General features: G+C 66.6%; 3 protein-coding genes across 4 annotated transcripts in view; 2 read left to right on the top strand and 1 right to left on the bottom strand.

Moving 5' to 3' along the window:
• The first annotated feature begins 432 nt into the window (after window positions 1-432).
• Window positions 433-8,039, top strand: FAAP100 (FA core complex associated protein 100). 2 transcript variants are annotated; one of them, XM_066332298.1, is made up of 9 exons: window positions 1,056-1,356; window positions 2,000-2,118; window positions 2,311-3,263; window positions 3,824-3,974; window positions 4,914-5,668; window positions 5,946-6,082; window positions 6,704-6,820; window positions 7,217-7,303; window positions 7,378-8,039. In XM_066332298.1, the coding sequence occupies exons 1-9, from the start codon at window positions 1,192-1,194 to the stop codon at window positions 7,510-7,512; spliced, it is 2,619 nt and encodes an 872-aa protein (XP_066188395.1). In that variant the 5' UTR covers window positions 1,056-1,191; the 3' UTR covers window positions 7,513-8,039. The 2 variants fall into 2 exon arrangements, with proteins under 2 accessions (XP_066188394.1, XP_066188395.1); XM_066332297.1 differs by lacking the exons at window positions 6,704-6,820; window positions 7,217-7,303; window positions 7,378-8,039 and adding an exon at window positions 433-459 and having other exon boundaries at window positions 1,183-1,356; window positions 5,946-6,608.
• A 286-nt stretch (window positions 8,040-8,325) lies between these two features.
• On the bottom strand, window positions 8,326-11,515 carry FSCN2 (fascin actin-bundling protein 2, retinal). The gene is made up of 5 exons (XM_066331835.1): window positions 10,658-11,515; window positions 9,217-9,373; window positions 9,010-9,131; window positions 8,774-8,941; window positions 8,326-8,690 (listed from the first exon to the last, which is right to left on the bottom strand). Exons 1-5 carry the CDS (start codon window positions 11,478-11,480, stop codon window positions 8,485-8,487), a joined length of 1,476 nt encoding a protein of 491 aa, XP_066187932.1. The 5' UTR covers window positions 11,481-11,515; the 3' UTR covers window positions 8,326-8,484.
• A 3,821-nt stretch (window positions 11,516-15,336) lies between these two features.
• ACTG1 (actin gamma 1) overlaps window positions 15,337-15,823 on the top strand; it is a 3,030-nt gene continuing 2,543 nt past the window's right edge. The window contains exon 1 of the mRNA XM_066332295.1: window positions 15,337-15,470. The gene's annotated coding sequence lies outside the window, so the exon portion shown is untranslated. The remainder of the gene's footprint in view (window positions 15,471-15,823) is intronic.

Raw genomic sequence — 15,823 nt, 5'->3', positions numbered from 1 at the left:
ACATCACTTTGCGGGGGTCTCAAAAAGACGGGGGGGCAGAGACATCACTTGAGGCTTAGGCTGGGGAGTGTAGGGGCATCACTTGGGGGGTCTCCAGTTGGGGGTCTCAGGGTCATCACTTGGGGAACTCAGCCAGACTTTGGGGGGCTCCACCCCCGTGAGGCAGGGTCAGCTCGGGGGGTCTCTGACCCCCTCGGGGGTCGCACCCGGCTCCTCTCCCTGTCAATAAAGCAGCTGCCGCCAGCATCGCCTCGCTCCTTTCTCCTCCCGTGCCGGGATGGGGGGCAGGTCACTGATGGGGCAGGGGTTCCTCCCCTCCCGGTACCGACCCCCGCTACCGACCCCCGGGAGCCGCCCCCTCCGCCCAGCGCCGCTTTACGGCCTGTCGTAAACTCCCCCCCGCCCATTGCGGCGGCCGCCGCGCAGCCGTAAAGCGGAGCCGCCCGCGCCCCCCGCCCGGTACCCGCGGCCCCTCCGGGAGGGATCTGGGGGGGGCGGGATGGGGGGACCACGGGCGGGGGTTTGGGTTTGCGTGAGGGGCTGTGGGCTGGGCCGGAGTGCGCCTGGGGTGGGGGGCTGTCGGTGGAGTTGGGTTTGGGGATGCTTGGGGGTCTCAGTCCGGGGGGGGCTGTGGGACAGAGCCTGGGGTACAAGGACTGTGATGTTGGGGGGTCTGGGGTGGGTCTGGAGAGTCTGAGGGGCAGGAACTGTGATGTAGGGGGTCTGGGGTGGGTCTGGAGAGTCTGGGGTATGTGGACTGTGATGTGGGGGGATCTGGAGTGGGTCTGGAGAGTTTCGGGTTCAAGGACCGTGATCTGGGGTGGGTCTGGAGAGTCTGGGGTTCAAGGGCTGTGATGGGGGGTTAGGGTGGGTCTGGAGAGTGGGGTATAAGAGCTGTGATGTGGAGGGGTCTGGGGAGGTGGGAATGGGGGGGCTGAGGTTGATGCTTGCGAAAGGGCTGTTTGTGGGGCTGGGCCTGAGGGTCTCATTCCGGGAGAGAAGGGGCTATGGGACTCAGGGTGGGGGGTCTGGAGGTTCCCATGTGCTGTGGGTGGCTGTGGGGCTCAGACAGGGGCTCAAGGGTGTGCAGGGCTGTGTCACCACACACTGCCCACAGCTTGGGGGTCTGGGCTCAGCCCCTCACACCCTCGGTGTCCCCACACCCCCTCCCCACATCCCCAGGCCGGCACCATGGCACAGGTGGGGCACAGGGTGGATTACCTGGCCGGATTCTGCTGCCCGGTGGGGGGGCTGGTGGCGGGCAAGCCGCGGGTGCTGTGCCACGAGAACGAGATCTACCTCTCCAACGGCACCGAGTTTGTCTACGTGTACGACCAAGAGGGCAAAGTGCTCAAGGTGAGGGGCTTGGCGGGGTGGGGGGTCCACCTGTTCCCCCCATCCCATGGGGACAGTGTCCTGTGACACAGTGGGAACACTCCCCAGTCATGTCCCCACTGCCTATCACTGGATTCTCTCTGTCAGGATCCAATAAACAAACCCTACAAGCAGCATGCTTTGCTTTGGGGTTTGGGGATGCTGCCAGCTGGCCCCTCTCCCAGTGCTGTGGGATACCTTTGGATCAGACTCCACAGGCTTGTTCCCCCCGGCACAGGGGCTTCTCCCCCCTCTCCCCCCAGGCCTGGTCGCTGTCCCTGCTGTCACAGCACCCTGACTGACACGCTGCTGCCTTTGTTAATTTGTTCTGATTATCATTTCTAAGAAATCCACCGCTGTAAGAGCGGGATCTGCCTCCCACACTGCGCTCCCGCTCAGCAAAGTAGAGCACGTACCCTGCTCCCTGTTTTCCTTCCCCTCAGGGAGCGGGAATGACAGGCTGCCTCAGCCCCCCTCCCAACCAGGAACACCCAGCTGGGTGCTGCCCAGGGATCTGTTTGTCCCTGGAAATGGCTTTGGATCCCCCTCTGCAGGGAGCCGCCTTGTCCCTGCCACCCCTCTGGGTGCCGTGGGAGGTGACATTTGGTTCTGTCCCCGCTCCCAGGCTGTGTACCGCTGCCCCGACCAGGTGTGGCACGTGGAGCTGCTGCCCCAGCCCCGGCAGCTCTACATCCTGTGTGCCCACAGCGGGATCTACTGTGTGTCCCTGGAGCAGCAGAGCAGGTGAGCCTGACCCCCTGTCCCTGGGCTCCCGGGGCTGCCCTTCCTGCCATGGGAAGGTCTGGATCCGTCTCTGCCGGTGCTAAAAGCTCTCCTGCAGGAGCTCATTTCCCAGGGCCAGGCAAAGAGGCGGCCAAGGGACACGCTGGCTTCTCCCCACGGCTTGGCTCAGAGCTCTTCCCTGTTTTCCCGAAGGTTAATGGAGCAGACGGACGGCGACGGCCAAGAAAGCAACGGCCCTTCCGGCGTCTTCCCGGTGGAAGCAGACGCCTGCATCTTCCCCGACGCCAGCCTGAGCATGTTCACCCTGCTCAGCACCTTCGTCATCACGCTGGCCCAGGACGAGGGCAAGTGGTGGATGAGGCTGCACGAGCTGCCGCGCCCGGAGCAGGACGGGCCCCCGTACCGGCAGGTCAGCCAGGTGGAGTTCTGCCCCGGGAGCCCGCCCGGGGACGGCGGGGACACGCCGCCCTCCTGCTTCCTGCCCGTGCTGTGCTGCGCGGCCGCGCCCGGCACGCAGGGGCTGTGGTGCTCGGGGGGCTTCGTGCTGGAGGAGCCCCTCTTCAGCCTCCTCTTCGGCATCGACGTGGCCATGCTGGAGTCGCCCATGATCCTGTGCGGCTTCCCGGATGGGCAGCTCTGCTCCGTGCCCCTCAAAGCCCTCAGCTCCTCACCCGCCGCCGACGGCTGCCGTGATGTATCCGCACCGGCGCCGCCCATCAAGATCCTGCACCACCTGGAGGAGCCCATCGTGTTCATCGGGGCGCTGCGCACCGAGCGGCGCGCGGCCGACGACGCCGAGGACGAGCCGCCCGCGGGCGAGCCCGGCTGTGACTGCGTGGTGGCCGTGGGCCACTACGGGAAGATGGTGGCCGTGAAGGCGGATCAGAGGGAGGAGGCCACGGTGCCGGAGCTCAGGGAATATTACCTGCGGGGACCCATCCTGTGCGCGGCCTGCGGCAGCGGCTCCCGCATGTACTACAGCACCCACTCAGACATCTCCGCCGTCGACCTGGACTGGGCGGGAGACTCCTCGGACCCCGAGGACACGGAGAGCGGCGCCGGCGTGCTGCCCCCGGTGCTGTCCCCGGCCAGCCTGAGTATCTGTAGCGTCGTGGCTCTTTCCTTGTCCTCTCGGGCCTCGGAAGGTACTGGGGGCAGCGGGGTGGGATCCCAGCTCTCCTCCCTCTGCAGCTCTGTGCGGGCTGAGTGGGGCTCCATCTTTCACCCTTGTTGGCTCCCCTTGGTTCTGTGAGTCGTTCCTGTCTGTTGTGATTGCTGCTCTTCCCTGCACGTTCCCAGTCCCTCAGCTCAGCATCATAGGAACTGGCCAGCCCTCAGAGCCGTGGGCTCCCTGCATGGGGCAGCCTGGGGCAGACCCAAACCAGCTCCCTCCAAAAAGGGGGTGTTCAATGTTCCTCTGGACTGGCTGCCTGCAGAGCTGTGTGTGCCACCAGCAGGGCCCCTGTGTGACAACTGGGTGCTGCTGGCCTTGGCTGGGGAGTATGGCAGGCACAGGGTGGTGTCCCCTCTTGTGGGTCTGTGTGCGAGCAGGGTGTGCTGTGGTGATCCATGTCTGTCTCCATCATATCCCACTGCCTTGGTGAGGCAGTGCCATCCTGCTCCCTGTCCCTCCCACCTCAGCCATGCAGGAAGCTCCTGTTCCCTTCCCTTCCCGGCCCCTGACCCGCCCCGTCTGTGCCCGCAGGGGAGTCGGAGCTGTTGGCCCTGTCAGCCAAGGGCCGCCTGGTGTCCTGTGGCCTGTGCAGCCCCGAGGAGCCGGACGTGGAGCTGACCCCTGCTGAGATCGGCCGGAGGATCAAGGAGCTGCTGTCAGGGATAGGGGACACCTCAGAGAGGTAAAGGTGGCACCAAGCTGGGGGGTTGTGCAGGTCACGGCCAGTCATTAATTATGGAATCACAGAATGGTTTGAGTAAGAGAGACTTTAAAGCTCATCCCATTCCACTCCCTGCTATGGGCAGGGACACCTTCCTCTACCCCAGGTTGATCCAAGCCCCATCCAATGTAGCCTGGGACGCTTCAGGGGATGGGGCAGCCACAGCTGCTCTGGGCAACCTGTGCCAGGGCCTCACCACCCTCACAGAGAACAATTCCTTCCCAATATCCCATCTAACCCTGCCCTCTGGCAGTGGAAAACCATTCCTCTTTATTCTTCACTCCAGGACCTATGTTCAAAGTACCTCTCCAGCTCCCCGGGAGCCGCTTCAGGCATTGGAAGGAGCCCTAATGTCTCCTTGGAACCTTCTTTTCTCCAGGCTGAACACCCCCATCTCTCCTCGAGCTTTTCTTTTGGAAAACTGCTCCAGCATTTACCTTTTCTGTCTGGGAAGCCCCCCCAGCCTCAATAATATAAAACCAGTGTTTGAGGGCAGCCCCCTCCCATGGCACAGCCACCCCCAGCGCCGTGGGCGGGCTGGCAGCGGCAGCCATGGCAGCAGAAGGTGTCACAGGCAGGGTGCCAGGCGCCTGCCACGCGTGCCAAGCCGGCAGTAACAGGCAGGGCAGGCACATGCCGCCATCCTCCATGGCTGGCTGCATGTGGGGAGGGGCTGTGGGTGAGCCCCTCCCTCCATCCACAGGGGGATTCCTGAGGTCTGGCTGTCCGGGGTCACTCCACAGGGTCAGCTCTGATGGGAACACGGATCTGTGGCTGCCGTGGCAGGGAGGCTGGGGGTTTTCCTGTGGTGAGGTCGTGCCAGGAGCAGCTCAGCTTGGCAGCACAGCGCCATCCTCACGTCCCTCCTGTTTTTTCGTCCCTGTCATATTGTCCTTGCAGAGTGTCCTTCCTGAAGAAGGCCGTGGACCAGAGGAACCGAGCCCTGGCCAGCCTGAACCAGGTGATGAACGTGAGCGCGGCACTGCTCTCCAGCCACGAGGGCCACAAGCCCATCGCCTGCACCGTCACTGCCAACTGGAGCTGCCTCCTGCTCCAGGACACCGTCACCATCTCCTGCTTGCTGGAAAACTGCAGCGAGTACAGCCTGGAGGAGGGCTGGACCCTCTGTGTCCAGCTCCTGGCCAGCCCCTGTGCCTTAGAGGAGGAATCCATGGATTCGGCCACCACCTTCACCTTCCCCATTGACCAGCTGCTCCCTGGGAACAAGCGGGAGCTGACGCTGCCCCTCGGCCCTGCTGCGGACACCAAGCTGGACCTGCCTCTGACCATCTCCTGTGCCCTCTACTACAGTTTACGGGATATTTTGGGCAGCGGCTCCGACTCCTCCGAGGACCTGGATGATTTCCTGCCCGACGACTCGCCCCTGCTGTCCCCGGACAGAGAGGGGATCTGCCTGCCCCTCAGCCAATGCACCATTGACATGCTCCAGTGCCTCCGTTTCGGGAGCAGCCCCCCCAGGCCCGACGCCCCCCCTGCCCCCTCAGACCCTGTGGAGACCTTCCTCAAAGTGTCCCGGGAACAGACTGAACCCGAGGAGGGGAAAACCCCGGGAGAGGAGAACCTGCCCCCCTCGGCAGCATCCATCCGGGTGTCGTCGGAGCTGCTGAAAAATGCTCTCAAAACCTCGGAAACAGGTGGGTCCCTGGAGAGGAGCATGCCTGGAGTGACAGAGAGCCTCCTGGGGCAGGGGTGTTGGCAGGGTGGCACTGTCACAGCCTCTCCCTTGGGCGAGGAGGGCCGTGTGACCCCACTGCCCCCAGCACAGCATTGGCACATGTGGCAGTGGCATCACTGAGCTCAGTGTGTCCCAGCGGGGCAGGTCCAGCCCGTGCCACCCCTGCCCCCTCAGGAACTGCCTTGGGCACACGCTGTCAGCAGTGTCACATCTCTGCTCTGTCCTTTGGTCCCCAGATGTCCCACTGTGCTGTGCCACCCTGCGCTGGCTGCTGGCTGAGAACCCCGGGGCCGAGGCACTGAGCAGCACAGAGGTGGCATCGGTGTGTGGCACGGCTCCCGACGGTGGCCACGTCCAGCTGCTCATCCGAGAGGCAAGGAATGGGTTAGCCCTGAGCCAAGGAATGGGTCAGCCTGCAGGGAAGCCCCCTGTCCCACAAAGCCGGCTCCTTCCTGGAGCCAGGGAGATGAGTGGGTGCATGGCCATGCCATTCTGACCCCCTCCTGTGGCTGGGGTTTGAGTGCTGGGCTGGACAGGCAACATTCCCAGTCCATTCTCCCAGCCCTGGGCTTCCCTGCCTGTGGTCATTTCACTCCCTCTCCAGACGTTCCCATTTCTTTGGTTCTAGAAAACGTGCTTGGATTTGGGTTGTAAATCCACCCCATGCAAAATTCCCCTCTAAAGACACAGGGAAAACAGGGATTTCTGCCCAGCTCTCCTGCCTGACCCCACCTGAGGGGCCCCCAGGTACCTGGCACAGGTGGATTTGCACCTGAGAGCTCAGATGTCCCCAGGGTGATGAGTGACAGTGTTAATTCTCCCAGGTTCAATCCTGCCAGGGCTCACCTGGTAGCTGGGGGCAACTGCTCCTGGGAGGGGTGGGAGGGTTTTGGAGTGTCCAGAGCCTTCTGGGGACCTCAGTGCCCATGGAGAGGGGTCTGGGACCCCCACTGCCCAGTGAGGGTGACAGTGACAGTGTGCTCTTGCTGTCCAGGTGGCCATGAATGATCTGAGCCCTGCGGGTCCCATCCAGGCTGTGGAGATCCTGATGGAGAGCCCATCCCTGGCCCACATGTGCAGGACACACCACGCCGTCATCCGGCGCATACAGGTACCCCCCGGGGGGCAGGGGGACCCCGAGTGACCCCAAACCCCCTGGAATGGAGCCTGGGGTGCAGAGGGGGCATTTCTGTGGCACCAGAGTGTGACAGACCAGCACCACTGAGGCTGGGGGTGCCCAGACCTGAGGGTCCCAGGTTTGGGGCTTGGGCTGCCCTGAGATTGGGACCCCCCAGTGCTCAGGGGGTTCTCTGTGGCTGGGAGTCCCCAGGCCTCAAACTCCCTGAGACTGGGAATTCCCAGGGTGGGGGCTCCCAGGATCTGGGGGCTGCTGGAGCTGGGGCTCCTGAGATTGGGGTCCCTAGGGCTTGGGCTCGTGGGATTGGGGTCCCTGGGGCTGGATGGGTGCTACCAGCTCCCCCAGCACCCTCCCTCCCTCCCTCCACAGGCGCTGGTGCTGGAACAGGCGGCGCAGGGCTCGGGACCCCCCGACCTCCGCATGCAGTACCTGCGTCAGATCCAGGCCAACCACGAGGTGAGCCCCCCGATCCCCTCCCCGTGGGACCCCCACCACCTCCCCGTCCCTCACCCCCCGCCCCCGTCCCGCAGATGCTGCTGAAGGAGGCGCAGACCCTCCGGGACCAGCCGCCCCTGGGCGAGGAGGGGGCTGAGGGCTCTGCCACAGCCGAGAAGCTCCTGAACATCTACCGGCAGCTGCGGAACCCCAGCCTGGTCCTGCTGTGAGCGGGGGGCGGCCAGCCCGCCCCAAACCCCGCCGGCCGGGGTGGGGGCCCACGGGAGAGCCCCCCCACCCCACCAGAGCAGGAGCGGGGCCGGCAGCGGTCTGGGAGGGGGTGTGTCTGTGCGTGTTTCGTGGTCGTGTTGTCGGCAGCATCGGGGGGGTCTCCGGTGGCGGAGCGGGGGCTCCTGGGCTGGCCCAGCCCTGCCCCACCGCCCCCCAGCCCGGCCAGGCCGGGGCAGCCCCCCGGGGCCGCGCTGTCTTGTGGATCCGTGGTAGTGTAGTGGCCGTGCCGAGCCGGGCCGGCCGCGGGATGAGCCCCCCGAGCCTCCTTCAGGATTAGGACAAACAGGGTGCTGTGCCCGGGGGAGCCCCGTTTTCTGCTGGGCAGGGGAGGGGGTCTCCGCTCCCCCGTTGTTTCTATAAATGATCTCGTATCTCCATGCTGGTGCGGCGTGGTCCGGCCCCTCCTGCACCTCTCCACTGTCTGTAACTCTGTCGTCTGCCATGAAAAAGATCCTGTTGCTCACCCTGTGCCTGGCTCTGTTCCTTTCCATCCTCCCGGAGTGTCCTGGCAGCTCTCAGAGTGAGGGGCTTCCACCACCACCCCCCTGCTCCCCCAGCCTGGCAAAGGAGCCACGGGCTCACCAACCCCCTGGGGCTCCTGCCTGCCGTGGCTTTGCTGACCCCCCGATCCCGTGTGGCACCCCTGGAGGTCCGGGCATCCCCCTGATCAGCCCTTTCCATGGGGACTGGGTGCTGCTGGGAGAGAAACAGGGCTGGATCCCGATGGGAAGGAGAACGCGGCACTGCCCCGGTGTGATCCAAGTGACTTTAATGCCGTGATTCACGGGGGCACAGCTGCCGGGGATGGTGCCACCTCTGCCACCACAGCTGCTGTGGATGGTGCCACCGCTGCCACCACGCCGCTTTGCCGGGGACAGGCGGGTGCCCGTGGGCAGGGGCAGCTCCAGGGGTCAGTACTCCCAGAGCGTGGCCCGCAGCACGGACTCGCTGTCGGCGCGCAGGGTCCCCGCGGGGTCCCCGCGCAGGTACCGCCCGTTCTTCCCTTTGATGGCCACTCGGCCCCGCTCCCGGAACTCGAAGAAGAAATCCTCGGAGATCTCCCCATCGCTACACACCGACCCGCTGCTCGCCACGTACCAGTACTTGCCCCCCTGGCCTGCAAGGAGCCCCAGAGGGGTGTGTTACTGCAGGCTGGACAGACCCCCAGGGCTACCCCACCCCACAGCCCGCCTTGCCCACCTTGGATCTGGTAGGCGCCATCACTGAAGCTGATGTGGAAGACGTCGTAGACAGAGCGGTTGGAGTCGAGCAGGTTGGAGCCCCGGTGGTAGCAGACGAAGCCGTGCTCCCCCCGCAGCACCAGCATCGGGCGGTTGATCAGCTTCAGAGTGAACTCCTCGTCCTCCCCTGTGCAGCACCCAGCCCTCAGCACCCCGGGGAACCCACCTGTCCCCCCTGTGTCCCCCAGCACTCACCCACAGTGTCGCTGACGGCCGCCAGCTGCCCGTTCCTCTTGGTGCAGACGTAGCGGCCGTTGCTGGCGCGCAGGGCCACGCGCCGCCCGCGCCACTCGATGTCAAACATGGTGTTGGCAGCGCTGGTGACAGAGAGACAGCGGGAACTGGGAGTTGCCTGTGTGCCCCCAAACCATCTCGCCACCCCACAACTGCAGCCTCACTCACATTTCGGTGGCCACGGCCTGGATGCCCCCGTGGGCCACCAGGGTCCAGTAGCTGCCGGTGTTGGTGTGGAGGCTGCACTTGTTGGTGTCGCGGTCGATCTGCAGCTGGAAGGTCTCATGGTTCAGCTCCTCGTCCTGGTTTGCTGAGACATTCACACCTGGGGGGAGAAGGGATATTGGTGCTGGTCCTGACCATGAGCGCTGGTCACACTCCAGCCAGCAGCACCACTCCTGCTCCGGCCACTGGCACTGGTTCCTCTCTGACTGCCAGCACTGGTCTTGTCCTGGCCCTGGGCAGCAGTCTCAGTCTGGCTGTGGTCACCAATCCCACTTTGGCACTAGTTGGCACTAGTCCTACTCCAGTCATCATCGGTGACCCTGCTCTGGCCCTTGTCACCAATCTCAATCCAGCCACAGGCACTGATCCCACTCCAGCTGTTGTCAGCAGTCCCAGTCCAGCCATCAGGACCAATTCCAGTCCAGCCATTGTCGCTGTCCCATTCCAGCCATTGGCACCCATCCTATTCCAGCCATGGGTATCGGTTCCACTCTGTTGGCTGTTGTCACCAAAACCACTCTGTCCATGGTCACTGATCCCGCTCTGGCCATTGGCAGCGATCCTGCTCTGGCCATCAGGACTAATCCCATTCCAGCCATTGTCCCACCCCAACCATCACCATCGCTGCCCCACGGCCGCCCTCCCCCTCCCCCCCAAATCCTCCTGCGAACAATTGTGCTAATTGGGCTGGTTAATCAGCTTGTCACCGCCGTGTCCATCTGGTCACAAACCCCTATTTATAGCTGGTCGCCCCCGTCACCCGGCACTAAGCTGCTTGGCACAGGGGTGGCACCGTCCCCGGGGGGCACCTGGGGGCAACTGGGGTCCCTTGGGTCTCAAACTAGGGGTTCTGCTCCACCTGTGGTCACGTCTGCTGGCTCTACACACGTGTGTGCACACAGGACATCATGTGTGGAGTGCACAGGCAAATGTATGAACCAGTGGATGCTGCACGGAGCATGGCACACCTGTGTGTGTGTGTGTGTGTGTGTGTGTGTGTGTGTGCACGTACACACCTGTGCACACCCACAGCCCTGCACGTGTTCACACACAGCCCTGTGCATGCCCACGGAGCCTTGCACATGCAGACACGTGTGTACACACACACCCACGCGTTCCCCCCGCAGCCCTGCCCACCCCACAGCTGCTCCCACTCCATCCTCACTGACCTCAGCCCCCCCAGGCAGACAGGAGCCCCCGTGTCCCTCTCCAGCAGCCAGGCTGCGGTCCCCCATGTCCCCAGGAGGTGGCTGTAGGATCCCCCCCAGGCAATGAGAGGTTGTTACTGGGGGATCCCCACCGGGGTGGGGGTCCCAGAGAGCTGTGGGTGCGTGAGGGTCCCTGTGTGGGCAGGGAGTGGGCAGGGGATGTGGGGAGCCCTTACCCTGCCTGATGGAGACATATCTGCCGTTGGCCGCCGTGAACACCACCTGGGGGTGACTCTCCTCCAGGTCAAAGAGTTCATCTTTGCCCGGCTTGGAGCTGCGGCCGGATTTGAGGGTGCCGGTGGGTCCGGTGGGCGCCAGGTATTTCCCGTCGCAGTCCTTGAACGCCAGCTTGCCGGCCTTGAACTCGAGGGTGTAGCCCGTGCCGGCGCCGGGCTCGGGCACCAAGGTGCCATCGCAGCGCAGGTAGCGCTCGTCGGCCGTGCGCAGGCTGTACTTCTTGTCCTGGAAGCAGAGGGTGATGAGCGCGTCCACTCCCCAGGGCAGGTTGCTGTCGGTGGCGATCTCGTCCTCGTGGGCGCTCAGGTGGGCGTAGCGGCGGCGGCTGACGCTCAGCAGGTTGGCCTGGGGGTGCATGGCCAGGTGCACGGTCCAGAGCTCGCCCTCGGTCACGCTGGGGGCGAAGCAGGACAGCCGGTCCTCGCGGCCCCCGAAGAAGCGCCGGTGCGGGGCCGACTGCAGCGCCCAGCGCCCATCCGACTGCGTGATGATGCTGAAGCCTTCGTCCCGGCCCGGCTGCTCCGCCTCGCAGCGCACCTTCCCGTCCTTGTCGGCGCCCAGGTACCGGCCCAGGTGGCTCTTGAGGAAGACGATGGAGCTGTCGGCTTCATCCTGCTCCAGCGTCCAGATCTGCTTGCGCTTGAGGCTGGGCGCCGAGGCGTTCACCTTGTAGCCGAAGCTCTCCGCCGTCAAGTACCGGCTCTCGCAGTTGATCAGCCCGAACTGGATCTTCAGCACCTGGTGGATCCCATTCGTTGGCATCTTCCGCCGAGGCGGGGGCGGCCCCCGGGGGCCGGCGGGGGCTCCCCGGCGCTGCCGAGCCCGGGCGTCGCGGCGGGGCCGGACCGAGCGCCCGCGGCGGGGGCGGCTGCGCTGCCCCGGACCCACGGAGCGGGGACGGGGACCCGGGGGACTGCGACCCGTTCGATTACCCGCGGGTGGGATTAGAGACCGGCCGGGTCGCGATGGGCACCGGGGGCGCCCGGGCGAGGGGGCACCGCGGCAGCCCCCGGCCACGCCACCGTCCCTCGCCGCGGCCCCGTCCGGCTGTGGCGGAGCCGCGGGTGGAAAACTTGGGTAGGAACCCGATCCGGGCCGGCGTATCCGTTCCGATCCCGGCGGGTTAAGGTTACCGGCCCCTCTGATTCAGCAGCGGGTCACCTCCAGCCGCGCCGCCTCCCGGCCAGCCCCTAAGCGCCTTTTCCAATTAGCCAGGCATTTTGATTAGTGTAAACCTTTTATCCTGCTTTGGGGCCCTTGGCCTCCATCTGTCCTGTGGCCCCAAATCCTTCCTGCAGCTGTGGATCGGGGTCACCCCCAAACTCCCCCCCCGAGCCAACCCCCTGGGCGTGGGCTCCTTCGGGGCTGGAACTCATGACAGAGATGAGGGTCCGGCCCCTTGGTGGCGAGCAGGAGAGGATGGGGGCGTGGGGGCCAGGAGGGGACAGCGGTGTAGGGGACAGTCCCCACTGCAACCCAAGCCCTGCTGGGACCCCCCCAACCGGGGCAGGCGCAGCCACAGGGACCCCGGCCTCGGCCACGCTGCACCGGGGGCACCTGGGGACAGGAGGGGACGGGCTCTGCCAACACCTGAGTCCCCCAAAGCGCCCCGAACCCCCGTGCTGGGGGCTGGTGCTCCCGCAGCGATGCCGCTCCGGCTCCCGCCGCCGTCCCCCCAGCCCTGCGGCTCCGGTGTCAGCCCGGTGCCCGGTTATTGTTCCCGCAACAGCCCCAGCTTTGGTTGCTCATGACTTTTTCATGCCGGGCTGGCGCTGCCCGCGCCGGGGGGTGCCGAGGCCCCCCAAGCCGCGACACCCGAGCCGAGAGCGCCCGGCCGCTGAAACTGACCCCCGAAACGGAGCCGGGTCGGCTTTCGGGCCTCGGCGCGGGGGGAATAAGTGGGTCAGGGTCCTGGGGGGCCCGGGGGGGCCGTGGGTGGCAGGGTGGCCGTGTGGCTCTCGGTGGGTGCCCGCCGGCACCTGCCCGGCAGCGCAGCCGGGAGCGGCATTTATACATCCCGGTCCCCCCCAACCCCCCCGGCGGGGTCAGGTTCCCCTCGGGAGGGGCCCTGGGCGCTGTCCCATAGGGACGGCGTGTCCCCGCGTCCCCCCGGCCTGGGGACAGCCAGACCCCTCCCCACTGAGGGCTGCTGAGACCGGACAGGCTCGTGACAACCCCTCTGGCAGGGGGCTGGGGGTTGACATGGGTGGGTGGGTGACCCCTCCGGATGGGAATGCCCCCCCGATTTCCATCCAACACCCTTCCCAGGAGGAAAATGAGGGCGCTGGGCTGCCGGGGGTGGTCCCCAATCCACAGCACCGGTGGGGCGCTGTGGGAAGGGGAAGGGGAGGGGAAGGGGGGTTCAGCTGTACCCCACACGCTCAGGGATCAGGCAGTGTCTTGGGTGTGGGGTCAGGAGGGTGTCGAGGTGCTGGGTGGTGGGAGCCCCTCCTGGTTTCCACCCAGGGAGGGATGTGGGGCTGTTGCACTACCCGGGGTCCCCAATCCCTGACAGGGAGCCGGCAGAGGGATGGCGGGGGGCCTCAACCGTGGCCCAGCAGCCCGGGGGTGTCAGGGCAGGGGCTCGGGGGTCCGGTGGGGGATCAGGAAGGGTACCGGGGACCTGCGAGATGGGACCGCCCCATCACCGCCCCATCACTCCTCCCCTGCGCACGGGCGGCGGGGACGGACGGACGGACGGACACCGGGCGGCGGGGCGGGGCGGGGGTGGTGCCTTCCTCCTCCTCCTCTTCCTCCTCCTTTTCCTCCTCCTCCTCCTCCTCGTTCTCCCGCCCCTGCCCCTCCCTGCTCGGCCCTGCCCGCCCTGAGTCACGGGTGAGGGCGGCCCACGCGGGGCGGCCCCGGTGCGGTGTCCGGGTGGGGGGTACGGCTGGGATGTCCCCCGGGGACCCTCGGGATGCGGGTGTCACCTGCACAGTCCCCTCGAGCCAGACCCCCCCAGGGCCCTCAATGTCCCACCACGGCCCGGCGGGACACGGCGCTGGCGCGGGGACACGAGACCCCTGGAGCTGTGCCGGGACCTCCAGGACCCCCGCCACCCCCTCGGGGTCAGCCCGAGTCGCTGATGTCTCTGTACCCCGACAATGCCAGTGTCACCCATCCCGGTGCCACCGGGAGCTGTCGGGAAGGGCAGGGCAGGGGTGGGAATCCCGTGGGACGTGGGGGCGGCGACACCAGCGGCCACCACTGCCATGGGTCTGAGTGGCACCAGGAGCTGGCGTGGGTGGCTGGTGCGTGGGCCTCTGGCACAGCGTGTGGCTACCTGGCACGGTACCTGGCGTGATAGGTGGCTACTCGGTGTGGTACATGGCTGATGTGGCATGGGACACGGCTACCTGGCAGTGTGTGACTGCCTGACATGACATGGCTGCTTGACATGGGTTGTGGCTACCTGGCATGGGGTGTGGCTACTTGAATTGCTACACGGTACATGACTACCTGGTGCTATGTGGCTACCTAGTGTGTTGCCTGGGCCTCTGGCACAGCTTGTGGCTACCTGACAATAGTGTGTGCCTACCTGAGACGGTGCAAGTCTGCCCGATGTCATATGTGAGAACTGACACAGTGCAGAGCTACCTGACATGGGGCGTGGCTACCTGGTCCCACTGCACGGCCACCCAGGCCCCCTGGCACACGCCTGTCTGGCCTTGCACAGGTGGGAGCCGTGGCCGGGACCCCCCCATGGAACGGGGGGCCTGGACAGCCCCCGAGGAAAAGGGCACGAGGAGCCCCCAGGCTGGGAGTGCCAGAGCTGGGGCTCCAGTGGGGCTGGGGCGGCTCACACTGGGGTGTCACTGGGGTCACTGGGATGTCAGCGCAGCTGTGCAGTGTCCCTGCACTGCAGGGGCAGCACAGCCGGGCCTGTGCTGCCGGGGGAGCGCGGGGGGCCAGGGGGTGCCCGTACCCCGGGGGGAGCACCCGCGGGTGAGAGGTGTCACCCCTGGGACACACGGTGTCACCTGGAGGGGGGTGCAGGGCGGAGTCGGGAGTGCGGCTGGGACTAGTCGGGGTGCACCGGGGGTCCCCAGCCCGGTGCTGTGCGTGGAGGGGCGATGGTTGGGGGGTCTCGGGTGGGTGTCATGGGTGAGGTGTGCAGGACCCACGGCTGGGGGGGCCGGGTGCCCTGGGCGAGGGTGCAGGTGGGTAAGGCGGGTCCCAGTGCCAGGTGGGGGTGCAGGTGCCATGAATGGGGGGGTTCCGCTGCCGGGGTGTGGGGTGCAGGTGCGGTGGGTGGGGGGGGTCCCGGTGCCCGGGTGAGGTGGAGGTGCTGCTCGGTGCTGCCCAGGGTGTGGGGCGCAGTCCCAACTTGGGGGTGCGGGGCCAGGCCCGGCCAGGCCCGCGGGGGCCCGGCACTCCCGGAGGCGCTGCCGGGAGGGGTTCCGGAGGTGCCCGGGGTGGGCCGCGGCCGGGGGGTCCCGCCGGGATCGGGGGGTCCCGCCGGAGCCGGGGGTCGCCCCCCCGCACCCCCCCGCCCCATGCGGGTTCCGGGGTGCCGCGGGGCGGGGCCAGCCCGGCAGCCGCCCCACGTGGCTCGGGCCGCGCCAGCCAATGAGAGCGCCTGTTTCTGAAAGATCTCCATATATGGCGATGTTCTCGGCCGAGGAGGCGGGGCTCTCGGCCCCCGGGTATAAAACCGCGGGGTTGGCAACCGTGCGGTCTCACTCAGCCGGTGGCAGCGGACCAGGCGGCACCGTCACCGCAGCACCCACAGAAGCGACCCCCGCGTAGCAGGTACGGCACGGCCCCGCACCGCGCCCCCGCCGCCCCTTTCCCCGCATTCCCCGGGGGGCGGGGTAGGCAGTTTTTACCACGATCGATTCCACTCGGCCCCGCCGTGGGCTGCGGCCGAGTAGCGCGAATCCTCCCCCCTTACCCCCTCCCGCGCCGCGTTGGGGTGGTGTGGGCCGCGGGTACAGGCCGTGGGGGTTTGAGGGGGGCTGCCTGCCATTGGTGGAGTCGGCGGGTGACGTCAGCGCGCGGGAGATTCAAACGGGCTATTGAGACGGGAGAAACCATTGGGGCGCCGTGGCGGGAGGGGCCGGGCATGGCCCTGCGCCAGCGGCTCCTCCCGGGGCCGCGGCGGG

Source organism: Sylvia atricapilla, chromosome 18 (assembly GCF_009819655.1).
Source record: "Sylvia atricapilla isolate bSylAtr1 chromosome 18, bSylAtr1.pri, whole genome shotgun sequence".
In the NCBI taxonomy this organism is placed as follows: Eukaryota; Metazoa; Chordata; class Aves; order Passeriformes; family Sylviidae; genus Sylvia; species Sylvia atricapilla.
Note: the sequence above shows the minus strand (reverse complement) of the source record. Positions and strands in the feature narration are given on the sequence as shown.